Source organism: Pygocentrus nattereri, chromosome 16 (genome assembly GCF_015220715.1).
Source record: "Pygocentrus nattereri isolate fPygNat1 chromosome 16, fPygNat1.pri, whole genome shotgun sequence".
NCBI lineage: Eukaryota > Metazoa > Chordata > Actinopteri > Characiformes > Serrasalmidae > Pygocentrus > Pygocentrus nattereri.
The window spans coordinates 37,369,499-37,382,061 of record NC_051226.1 but is presented as its reverse complement, the minus strand read 5'-3'; the positions used below and the strand labels follow the sequence as shown (position 1 = coordinate 37,382,061).

General features: G+C 41.6%; 1 protein-coding gene across 4 annotated transcripts in view; it reads left to right on the top strand.

Annotated features, from left to right (window-relative positions):
* sec16a (SEC16 homolog A, endoplasmic reticulum export factor) overlaps positions 1-12,563 on the top strand; it is a 43,591-nt gene that overhangs the window by 11,722 nt on the left and 19,306 nt on the right. For all 4 annotated transcript variants that reach the window (XM_017717998.2, XM_037545831.1, XM_017717997.2 and 1 more), the window contains 12 exons: positions 1,019-1,152; positions 2,101-2,195; positions 3,965-4,103; positions 5,249-5,435; positions 6,845-7,010; positions 7,773-7,915; positions 8,138-8,199; positions 8,328-8,466; positions 10,047-10,286; positions 10,683-10,780; positions 11,109-11,190; positions 11,822-11,939. In XM_017717998.2, coding sequence (XP_017573487.2) covers positions 1,019-1,152; positions 2,101-2,195; positions 3,965-4,103; positions 5,249-5,435; positions 6,845-7,010; positions 7,773-7,915; positions 8,138-8,199; positions 8,328-8,466; positions 10,047-10,286; positions 10,683-10,780; positions 11,109-11,190; positions 11,822-11,939 — 1,603 coding nt within the window. The remainder of the gene's footprint in view (positions 1-1,018; positions 1,153-2,100; positions 2,196-3,964; positions 4,104-5,248; positions 5,436-6,844; positions 7,011-7,772; positions 7,916-8,137; positions 8,200-8,327; positions 8,467-10,046; positions 10,287-10,682; positions 10,781-11,108; positions 11,191-11,821; positions 11,940-12,563) is intronic.

Sequence of the window (12,563 nt, the reverse complement as noted above, 5' to 3'; positions counted from 1 at the left end):
AGAAGGTCCAGCTGAATTTGAAAATTCAAAATTAGTTTTATACTGATGATGGCAGTAATAGAAAACCCACTCACATTATTTTAAGACTTGTTCTGCACCAAGTTTTGACTTTGAATTCTCTTTCAACGTTCTTGCAATCAGATTCATGGCCTCGGGGAAGGGGTTCGTACCACAACCCGTATTACAAAATGTGCAACGTGTAACATGCGATTGCACATTTCCACCAAAGAGGTCTCCAAATCCCCAAAATGCAGCTTTAAGCAATTTTCGTTTTCCCTGATCTGTGTCAGGTTTTGTTTCATTGAAAATGTAATGACTGTAAAGTTACTTTAGAAGTCTTCATGCTTAAGTCATGGTTCTTCAAGGGTTCTTTAGTAAAGAAAGTAGTTCTGTATAGACCCATGAACACTCAAAGAACTCTTTGCATTATTAAAGGGTTCTTCAGATTGATTGAGAATGTGCTGTAGATGGTTCTCTATAGACGTTTTTTGAAAAGGGTTCTATAAAGCACCAAAAAGTAAGTATGTCTCGGCGGTACTGGTATAGGCTAAAAATATGATATGAATGAAAATGCAGGCCGACTTTGCTCTGATTTTAAGCTTTAGCTCAGCTATAGCTGCTTTTCTCCCATCACTATTCTCAAAAATTACTGGGAATTCCGATAAAGTAGGAGGTGAAGAGTGTTCTGGATAAGTTTAAAGGAAATGTTAACTATGGTAAATTGTCAGATTTATGCTTTTTTTTTATGCAATTTTTTTTTAAATCTGGGTGTATTGAACTCTGAACAGCTACGTTTCATCACAGAGAAGGCACTATTAGTCCTGTTTGATTGGGTTTCCTCTGTGAAATGTTGAGCCAAATGACTTGTATTAATAGTTTTTGATGGTCCTTTTGGCAACATTTGTCCTTTGTTCTCCGTTTCAACTCCTCAAACATCAGTTTTGCAACTGATTTTCCGAAGTAATCCCAATTTTATCATTAAAAGTCTCTCCCTCCGTATCTTCCTTTCTGGTTGCAGGATGATCCGTATCGGAGAGCGGATCCCCGATACGGCCGATATAACGGACCAAACCCTGGTTACCGGGAGATGGAGCGACAGCCAGAGAGACCGAGTTCAAGAACCAGTCAGTACTCTGACCGACCCAACTCCAGGTGAGGTCAAAGAGAAGAGGGCAGCTGTCCCTCTCATAGTGAAGTCCCATCATTTTTCTCGTAAAGATGAAGAGATTGTTGAGAGTTAGGCCCAGGACACATCAAGGTGAGGTTTAAGAGCTGTGCCTGCCTGACCGTCGCTTTCTGCCGTCTCGTCTTCTGTTGAGATTTGTGACCGTGACGGCCGAGACGCTGTGGAGCAACAGGTCTGTATAGCAGGACTCGTTAATAGTCTGAAACTGTAAAACTGCCACAGACGAAGTAAAGAATACATGAATGGAGCCTCTTATAAGCTTTAAATGCCCGTGTTTAACCTAAACCTAGAGAGTGAAAGTAAAACGCTGTTAATGGCGCTGAGTGTTTAAAAGGGCCACTTAAAAATGTAAAATCTGTACTTTAATAGAAGACAAAGTAGAAAAGTCAGTGGAGTGAGTGCTGATCTGAGGCTCTGTTTTATGAACGCCTTCAGAGGCATCTGCGTTCGTCCATAGTTATTTTTTTTTTATATATCTGGTCATTCAAATAGGAAAAATAGTTGAAATGTCCGTTCCTGGTGCTTCAACTAACTGTGGCGTTGAACAATACGGCTGTTCTGCATGTGTCCTCTTGAGAGTGCTGTTATCTTGTATTGCTTTCTTTCTTCTGTTTATTTCTCTCACTCGCTCTTCGCCGACCACCGTTACTGATTCTAGCTAAAAACGATGAGGACTGACTAGAGCCTGCGGTGCCTCGCACAGCGCACTGACTACAGTTGACGCCGCGTCTGTCGGCTTGTTGTGCTCTGGCTGTTAGTTTAGCGTTTTGCAGGTGACATCATGCTGACTGGTACCCGCTGCCCACTCGGTGTCTGTTTGAACCGCTGCCCGCACGTTGTCACACAGGGGAGATAACAGCACAATTCTGACTGAGATTTTACAGATGGCTTTGTTTCTGATGTTTCTCTCTCAGGCAGGGGTACGCAGAGGATTACCCCAGGCCAAACCGCAGTGCCTATGAAGACTACTATGCAAATTATTACAAGAAACAGTACGAACAGTACGCAGGTAAGCACTGAACTGTAACGGCCCCCGCGCCGTCTTTTCTTACTCTCACGTTTGAAGGATGTGTATGCGTAATGATCACACTGAGCAACTGTTTGTGTTGATATTTATGAAAGGGAAACTTGGCGTGGCGTACTTCTCCACATACCCTACAGGTGGTATGGGACATCTGTTGGAGAGGAGAGGTCCTGCAGACTTTGTCCAAAGTGTGACTTTGTCTAATAGTTCGTAAAGTGGTCTGCGCTTTTACAGGATTCACTTATGTGAGATTTTCAAATTTCAAATCTAGTGAAATTAGTGAAATATAGTGAAATATCAAATTTAGTGGTGTTGATGCATCTTAAACTGCCAGGTACCTTTAGAAACTTTGACTTTAAGGCCCAGTCCCCTTTCTTATTTTTACTCCTACCCCTTGTTTTCGAGGGTCTCCTTGCCTCTTGGAACTGAGTTACAGGGTCAGTGGTTGAAATCTTCCTCTACGAAACGAGACCCTCTAATAAAAGAGCATCACTTCATTAACAGCTACTAGCGCCGCTCTGTAGGCGACCCTGCCCGTCTGCAGGGACAGCAGAGGAGGGGAAAGTTCAGCTCCTCACTGCTGGGCTTTAGTTACATTTAGGGATCAGACGCCTTCAAAGAGGGGGGCAATTATTTATTATCACCCCCCCTAATTCTTCAGTGATGTGAAGCTGAAGCTCAGATGTTCTCCAGATTCTCATTCGAGTTCCTGTTCCACCTTAAATGGTGCAGCAGAGCTGATGACTGAGGTGCCAGAATGGAACTGCTCCAGCATTTAAGGTGGAACGGGAAATTTAACCAGCTTGCTACTGAGACCTCAACTTACTATTAGTGATTTTTAGGCTTGTTATGAAGGAAAGTACTGTAATACATTGAAACGACATTAAACTAAGATAAAACAGTGATTATTTTAATTTATTAACAGAGAAAAATTTCTAATTTGTGGGTTTCTTTGGTCTCTTCAGTCAGCTTGCCCTTTTTTTTCCTGAAAACACTGTTTGGAGCTTGAAACTCATTTTGGAGGGCCTTGTAGCCCTAAACACTTCGCCCTAAACACTTCGCCCTACACCTCTATCTAAAGAACGATTGGGACGCCCCACCCCTAGACGTGAATGCGTGAAATGGAGGGGAAAGGGCTAAGTGGTAGGGGAGAGGGGTGAAATGGGTTTGGGCCTAAATCAGCAGCAACCATGAAGACACAGAAGGTAGACAAATATATTTTTATTTTAGGCTGATAACGTGGTGTTAATCACACTAATGGGTTTCATCTTTTGATTACATGTTTTTTCACTGCAGCCAATATATGGCATTTTGTGCGTTTGTTGGGAAAACTGAAGTGTAATATGGCCTTTCATGTTACTCCTGTAATAAAATGTTTCACAGAATTAATTTGGAGAAGGTAGGCTGGTAGTCCCAGGTGCTGTTTGTCAACTTCTAAGTGTACAAATAATTTATATTGATATACACAAAGATATGTGTCTCCAAGTATCTGAAGTAGGGGGTTAATTCATCAATTTGTGCTGATTAATGAGCAGAAATGGGAGAAAATTAGGATGATGTGGGGATTCTCCATGCAAATGGTGCCGGAAGTCTGATGAAGGAATCGGCTTGAAATGTGAGAGTTAGTGTTTTTGATAAATGACTACACGGTTGTTTGTTTGTCCACAGGATTTCTTACCCAAACTCATTGTAATTTCTCTCTGTTTTAGTCTGGGCTCAAATACTTTGCTCTGTCTTTGTGTCTGTGCTTGTAGATCGGAGCAGGTGGTATGACCCCAGTGCCGTTTATGACCCCCGCTATAGAGCTTACTATGACCAGGCCTACAGCTGGTATAACTACGATCCTGAGGCCTACAGAAGAGACCCTTACTATGGCCAACAGTATCCCAGCAGGTACACGCACTCATGATCATATACAGTACACCCCTCGGACACATAGTCTAGTCTAGGGGTCAGGAACCCAAATGTTAAGAAGGGCCATTTTGTCCTTTCAACAAAAATCAAACCACCTTGGGAGCCACAACATGTCCATTTTACCGTCTTGGCTGTAAATATGTCTCCGTACTAGTATAAGCTAAAAATATAATACAAATTAAAATGCTTTACGCTTTAGCTCAGCTGTAGCTGCTTTTCTCGCATCTCCGGCAGGAAACTTCCTCAAAAATAAAACCGTTTCTTGGGAGGGGGGGGTGGGAGTTCGCGGGAGGTGTACACAATCACCCCCATTCTTGATTTTATACTGTAATGTATGTTATTGCTTATAGGTGAAAAATAATGAAAATAAATAAATAATTGATCAAAAAAATAAATAAATACAACCGTTTCTTGTAAAATGTCTCTCAACGTTTGGCTTTTCACAAGGCTGAAGTTGCTTCTCGTTCAGCGGTTTCTTGTTTGAATTTGCTTATTCCACCTTAAACGATGCCTGAGGTGCCAAAACCGCTGTACTATTTGAGGTGAAACGAGAAAATTCGAACAAAGCTGGCGACTTTTAGTGTTTGACCGTTTCTTGTTGCTGATTAAACGTATCAGTAAACAAACTGGAATGATTACAAGCACAAATAAGTCCATTCATCACTGAATGATTGATGTTCGTCTTAAATCTTTCTCTTTGCCTTTTCGTCAGCTGCTAGCTCGGCGAGATGCTTGTGAATCAGCGGTTCTACATTAACTCCAGCGTTTAAGACCATTTACTGCTAAACTGTGTTGAAGGATCAGCAGAGCTTTAATCCTCCTCTACAGTAAAATATTTTATTATTACCTACTGATCTGATTTAGCTGTGGAGCCGCAGCGGGACAGTAAAAGGGCCGCGTGTTGCCGACCCCTGGACTAGTCTTCTGTTTCAGTGTAAGCTGTCCTGAATAGAATAGAGCTCGGTTTAATACGTGTCCAGAAATGTTGGTTAGACACTCTTTATTTGCTTTGATCACGGAGGAAAAACTATTAACCACCTGAAATGGTGGGAAATGTGAGCGATGACAACTTCTGCTTCCCGTCATTTTGACATGCTCGTTTCCATGGTTTCCACCATCTTCAGGCCAGAAGGCTATGACGATCCGTGGCGCTACTATCCTGGCTACGACTCCAGTTTCGACGATGACTGTCGCCGACGGGACCCGTATGTGGACGAATTTGACCGGCGCTCCGTCCACAGTGAGCGATCCGCCCACAGCGTCCACTCTGCACACAGCCGGCGCAGCAGCTTCAGCTCACGATCGCAGCAGGTGCGCATGTGCTCACTGAAGAAGTGCAGTAAGAGATTAAGAGGTCCAGGTTTTTTTGTTACGTGTGTCCGTCTATGCAGGGTCAGAGTTTCAGTTCAGATTTTCTGCTTTTGGTTTTTTCAAGATATTTCAAATATATGACTTAAATCAGTTATTCTCCGAGATGCAATGGATAACTACAGTCAAAGGGCCGCGTCAGGGTAAACGCTTGCTTTTCTGAAATGAAACAGTTTGGTACTGTAAACAAACTCGGTTAAGGTTTCAAAACATACAGTTCACCTCCAAGTCCATGTTTGGAGTCTAAGCTGCAAAAATTCACTGTTTGTGATGCTGCAAAAAAAACAATGCATTTATTTTTATATCTATCTGTTATACTTACAGCGGTTTACCCCATCCAGACACGCTGAAAGTGTTTTAGTCCATTTAAATCAGGCGCAATAGAGGGCAGCCAATTAGAACATAGCTTGTTTACATATCTTAGAGGGCATTACATCAGTCTTGGAGGCATAGCCTGTCTAACTCACGGGGATAAAGAGAGGTTGGAAAATGTGGCTTTATTTGGTCAAAACAGCCATAATTCATTTTATAAGTGGACCACAAGAGGGAAAAATAAAATACAGGAAAAATGAAGGATATCGGCCAAGATATCTAAGCTGATCTCTCATGCCAGAGTCCGTATTCAGAGTCCATGTTTGGCTTGTGAGGAAAAGTCTGCCACCTGATTCGGGTCATTCTGTTGGCTCAAACGCGAATCTGTATATCTTTTAAGTGCCACTGTAATCTGTGGCTCATTAAAGATGTATACAGTGCAAAGTACTTAATTACAGGCTATACAACCAGAATATTATCTAATGAACTAATTAACTATGAACACCACTATGGAAAGATTATAATGTTCATTTGCATATGAGATCTTGTCTGTGGTAGAGAGTAAAATGTATGAGCTTCTCCAAATAAATGGTGCCTTCATACCAGTATAGTAATATTTGGGTGTCCAGAGAACCACAAGATGTTAAAGGCAACCTGAAATTAAAACCTTTTTAATTTAATTAATTAATTAATTGATTTTTTAACAGACTTAATTCATGTCTATGGGCACATAAAGCATAATCCATTGTGTCCTATTGAGAGAGGCCATAGCTATAGGGAAGCTAACAGGCAGCGTGCTAACCAGTGTTTTACATCTTAAAAAGTCTAAAATACACAGTAAAATCAAACTTTCAACACTAAACCGCAGAAAACGCACGCAAACTCTAGAACCTAAAATATGGTTATTTATTATTTCCTGCCTGTTTTCAGTGTGTCCTCCATCCGAATGTGCATCGGGTTTTTTATTTTGTGTGTGTACATCCGTCCACCTGTGTGTATTTGTGTGTGATGTCCCTCTTCTCTCTCTCTTTTTCCTAAAGAGTCAAGTCTACAGGAGTCAGCCGGATCTGGTTGCGGCAAGTTATGATGCCACAGCGACCACGCTGCCTGTGGATTATTCCTACGGTCAGTTTCCTGACCAAACAGACGCTCAAGGCTACAGCCAGTACAACGCCGCAGAGAGCACTTGGACTGCCCCAGAACAGCGTAACTATCTCGCTCACATTCACTCGTTATTTCAGTTTTGAAGATTTCTGTTGACTTCTTTATGTAGCCATTGGTTTAAGTCAGTATGCAGCTGTAATTTATGCAGCCGTTGACTTGAGTCAGTATGTAGAATACCTTATGCAGCTGTTGACTTGAGTCAGTATGTAGCCTCACCTTATGCAGCTGTTGACTTGAGTCAGTATGTAGCCTCACCTTATGCAGCCGTTGACTTGAGTCAGTATGTAGAATACCTTATGCAGCCGTTGGCTTGAGTCAGGGCTGGGTTTGGGATATAAATAATAGCGAGTCGTATTTACAGAACTCCAGAAGTTTGAAATAGGCTCACATTCCCAGAACACATCGCTGCTGTCGGAAGAAAACCTTGAATCTCCATTCTTGACATTTTTTGTTTTTTTGACATCATCTGAAAATACCTGTTACCCTTTACCTTGTGTGTAAATTTCATGATGAACGGACAGAGAGAAATGACTCCAAATGACTTGGAAAAAATTCTGATTCCATTGACTTACATTAAAGGTAAAGTAAGTTTTTTCCTTCTCCTGTAAAGTTAATGTTTCGGGGGTGTTTTGTTTTCCGACAATGGCGATATGTAGGAAAGTGCCTGGTGTATGTCCAGAACAGAACTGGCAGTTGGAATCAGAAATCATATCCATTCTATAGCATCTGTAAGATGTATATAACGAGTAGAAATATTTGTGATGTTATTTCACAAATAACAAAATTCCCTCCTGCGTTTCTCAGCTCCTCCGAGGCCATTGACTCCAGAGAAGTTCTCAGTCCCGCACTGCTGTGCACGGTTCGGTCCCGCAGGTCAGCTGATCCTGGTCCAGCCTAACCTGCCTTCGGCTGGACAACCGGCTCTCGTGGAGCTCCACAGCACGGAGGTAATCCGTCTCCTGGGTTCTGCCTTCGCTCTGACTAGTTAGACATGGAACATGGCACCGTGAATCTCGAGATTAATAACCACATAGGTTAGGCTTCATACTATTGACCGGAGTCAGTATATGCCTTAGACTCTTGCGCAGCACTGTATGCGAGGTGATGTTATCAGCTTGGACATATGTATGAAAGTGCCCGTCTCTGACTTGGACGTGATGTCGTTCTAGACGATGATGCAGGATTCTCCAGAGCAGACGGAGTTACGAGCTTTCCCAGGACCACTCGTCAAGTAAGACTGACCTTTGCTCTGTGGACCCAACACTCAGTAACTTAGCCTCACAGCACACAGACAGACACCTGCATACACGCCTACCATGTTCATTCTGGCCTGTGTGTGTGTGTGTGTGCTTGTTTCAGGGAGGAGACCCACAAGGTGGACGTTATAAAGTTTGCCCAGAACAAAGCTCAGGAATGCGCGCGAAACGACGACCTCCTCGACAAAGACTCCGCTGTCCTCGTCTGGGAGTTCATAGTACTGCTCTGTCGACAGAATGGGGTACGTGCAGCTCTGTGTGTGCACATAAATGCTATTCTGTCCTAGAAATATCATTTGTTTCTATTCTGTAAAAGTGCGTATTTCTTTGAATACAGTATTTTGTAGCTGTTGGGACAAAACCTTGTATCTCCCTTGTAAAAATGTGTAAAAAAAAATTTCAGGATGAATGGGTCCAAAACTTTTCAGTACAACTTCTGTATGTTGCATTACATTGAAATGTAATAATGCTTTAATAATCCTTCTCTGGTAAAGTTACCATTTTGGAGACATGAGGTTTTGTTCTGACAACAAAATCTTATTTAATACAAGTCATTTAATTTTGGAGGTCTATTGTTGGAAGTCACTTACTATATTAATAGAAGTCAGTTATGTGAAAAAATAAGGTTTAGGGGGGGGCAACGTGTGCAGGGGGCAATATGGCTTACATTGTTTTGATTTAAAAAGCTCTATAATGTTCATATGATCCAGTCGAGAAGAAGAAATTGCTTATTGAACAGGTGGGACTTAATAATGTGAGAAAATAAACTACAGTTGATACGATGCTTCAATTAATCAAATTGGGGGAAAAAAGAGATTTATAGATTTATTTGTCATTAGATTGCAGTGTTTAATTATTGTTATTCTCTCTCTCTCTCTCTCTCTCTCTCTCTCTCTCTCTCTCTCTCTCTCTCTCTCTCTCTTTTTCTCTTCTCTCTCTCTCTCTTTTTCTCTTCTCTCTCTCTCTCTCTCTCTCTCTTTTTCTCTTCTCTCTCTCTCTCTTTTTCTCTTCTATCTTTCTCTCTCTCTCTCTTTTTCTCTTCTTTTTCTCTTCTCTCTCTCTCTTTTTCTCTTCTCTCTCTCTCTCTCTCTCTCTCTCTTTTTCTCTTCTCTCTCTCTCTCTCTCTCTTTTTCTCTTCTCTCTCTCTCTCTCTCTCTCTCTCTCTCTCTCTCTTTTTCTCTTCTCTCTCTCTCTTTTTCTCTTCTCTCTTTCTCTCTCTCTCTCTCTCTCTCTCTCTCTTTTTCTCTTCTCTCTCTTTTTCTCTTCTCTCTCTCTCTCTCTCTCTCTCTTTTTCTCTTCTATCTTTCTCTCTCTCTCTTTTTCTCTTCTCTCTCTTTTTCTCTTCTATCTTTCTCTCTCTCTCTCTTTTTCTCTTCTCTCTCTCTCTTTTTCTCTTCTCTCTCTCTCTCTCTCTCTCTCTCTCTTTTTCTCTTCTCTCTCTCTCTCTCTCTCTTTTTCTCTTCTCTCTCTCTCTCTCTCTCTCTCTCTCTTTTTCTCTTCTATCTTTCTCTCTCTCTCTCTTTTTCTCTTCTCTCTCTCTCTTCTCTCTTTCTCTCTCTTCTCTCTTTCTCTCTCTCTCTCTCTCTTTTTCTCTTCTCTCTTTCTCTCTCTCTCTCTCTCTCTTTTTCTCTTCTCTCTCTCTCTCTCTCTCTCTCTCTCTCTCTCTCTCTCTCTCTCTCTCTCTCTCTCTCTCTCTCTCTCTCTCTCTCTCTCTCTCTTTTTCTCTTCTCTCTCTCTCTCTCTCTCTCTCTCTTTTTCTCTCTCTCTCCCTCTCTCTATCTCTCTCTCTCTCTCTCTCTCTCTCTCTCTCTCTCTCTCTCAGACTGTGGTGGGTACAGACCTGGCTGATCTGTTGCTGAAGGAGCATCGCTCAGTGTGGCTTCCGGGTAAATCGCCCAATGAGGCAAATTTGATTGATTTCACCAATGAGGCGTTGGAGCGGCCCGAAGAGGAGGGGTCCGGCCCACTGTCCCTCCTGTCCGACACCTTCATGGGCACACCTGAGAATGCTGGGAAGGAAACGGAGCGCTTCAGAGAACTGCTGCTGTTTGGGCGAAAGAAGGCAGGGAACACACACACTCACACACACTCATACTGCACATCGCTTGCATGTTTCTTCTGTATTAAATGCAAAATATAAGTGCAGCAAACGCTCATGGACAGCCGTGTGCAAAAGTTAAAACACCCCCAGACAAATTACGTATGTTTGAATAGTAGAAATGCTAGTGCACAGTTTCTATTTCAATTTTTTCTCTAATTACTATTTGTTTGCTAAATGTGACACATTGAGGGGAGGAAAAAACCCACAAAATATAAAATGACCTGTAAAATGTCCTGTAACAGGCAAATAGTCATTTTAATAAAACATTGAATTGTGTAGAATCTGTAACTTATTTTCACGTCAACAAATCATGCTTGACTGTATATGTGAGATGTAACTTTGACGTGTGTGTTTTAGGATGCTCTTGAGTCTGCTATGAAGAACGGGCTTTGGGGCCACGCATTGCTTCTGGCCAGTAAGATGGACAATAGAACGCACGCGAGAGTCATGACCAGGTAACACAGTCACAGCGTATTTTTCTTGATAGCACTGACATCAGCCTGAATAAAAAGCATGTGCAAGGCATTTAGTACAGATGTTGCCTTACAGAAAACAAATTGGAGCTCATAACTTACACCTGTAGTGTTTACTTTTATGCCACATTAACAATTATAATGATTTGAACATTATTTATTTGTGTCTGTAAAAGAAACAGGAATGAATTTGTGATTGATGAGCAGCTGTGAAACTGAAGACAGATTTCAAGGGATGTGCAAACATACATCTGGATTGTGATCTAAAAACATGACCTGTTGTAAAGTTTATGTGCGTGTGTTTTGTCAGGTTTGCCAACAGTCTTCCCATCAATGACCCCCTGCAGACGGTCTACCAGCTCATGTCAGGAAGGATGCCAGCTGCTGCTACGGTACGCCTGTGTGTGTGTGAGGCAGTGAGCCTGTCTGAGCCGATGTCTCTTAAGCTTTGGGTTCACTACACGACTTTTAAAGTCTGAACAGGTTCTAAAAAGACTGGGTGTCTCACACCACCAGACTGATTGTTTTGGGTGGCTGAATTATTGGGGATCACACACAACTCCACTTTTCTGCTGCTACTAAGCTGAACGGAGCTCACTGAACTCATGTGAACTCTCGCAAACTCTTGCGTTCTCCTGTTACTAGGAGACGCAAATAAACAAACGTGAGCTGCTGCTGTTTTCTCTGCCGTTTGCGCTGAAACAATAAAGAAGCAGCAGGGACGCATTTTTAAGTGGATCATGGATTTAAAAATGTGATCAGTTTGGTATTTTTACAGTTTTAAATGTACATGAACTCCACACATGAGACTTCTTTGCCATTTTTTTCTTTATTTATTTGCTGTATTTTCTTCTTTTGCACCGTTTTCATTGGCAGGAGTCCGTCATTGATTGAATTTTTCGACCCGACTCTGAGCAAAATCTAGTGTAAACCAAACAGTTAGTAGTAGTAATCGTAATGATGGTGGTAATAATAATAATAATAATAATGGAAGCTGAATATCATTCTTTGTCTCTTTGGCAGTGTTGTGGGGATGAGAAATGGGGAGACTGGCGCCCTCATCTGGCCATGGTGCTCTCCAACCTTACACACACTCTGGACTTGGACACGCGCACCATCTCGACGATGGGAGACACTCTCGGTAAACCTGTGCACACACACTCAGAGGGTTATTTCACTACCGTTATTTAATCTAAACATTAATTCAGGACATATTTTACATTAAGGACACCATAGGCAGTGCTGTGCATGTGTTTCAGGGACCTGAGATTAAATTAACATTTAACAAGCTGTTTATTTTTGCACCAGTGTTGGAATATATTACAAACAATAGAATAAAACACAGGAATTTTATATGGCAGAGCGTTATTATTTATAGTTAATAATCCACCGCCTGGTTTGGCTGATCAGTCCTTCATTAAATTAAATCAGGTATGCGTGGTGATGATGATGATGACTGGTGTCCTGACTAGCTCACAAGATATCTTGCTTTTTGAAAACAATAAATTATTGTTTGTTTTATGACATCAGTGCTTTTATTTTCTGAATTTAGATAGGTAGATGGAACTTTATTGATCCCGGAGGGAAACTGTAGTGTTTCGGTAGCAAGACGTATAAACTATGCAGAAAAATACAAAATAGAAATAAATCTAGACAGAAGTTAAAGTACAAGAGAAATAAAGTATGAAAGTATATCTATTTCCATATGAGAGATTTGGTATGAGGTAGTCTAACAGCACGTTATAGACTTGACTAACTTTATTTG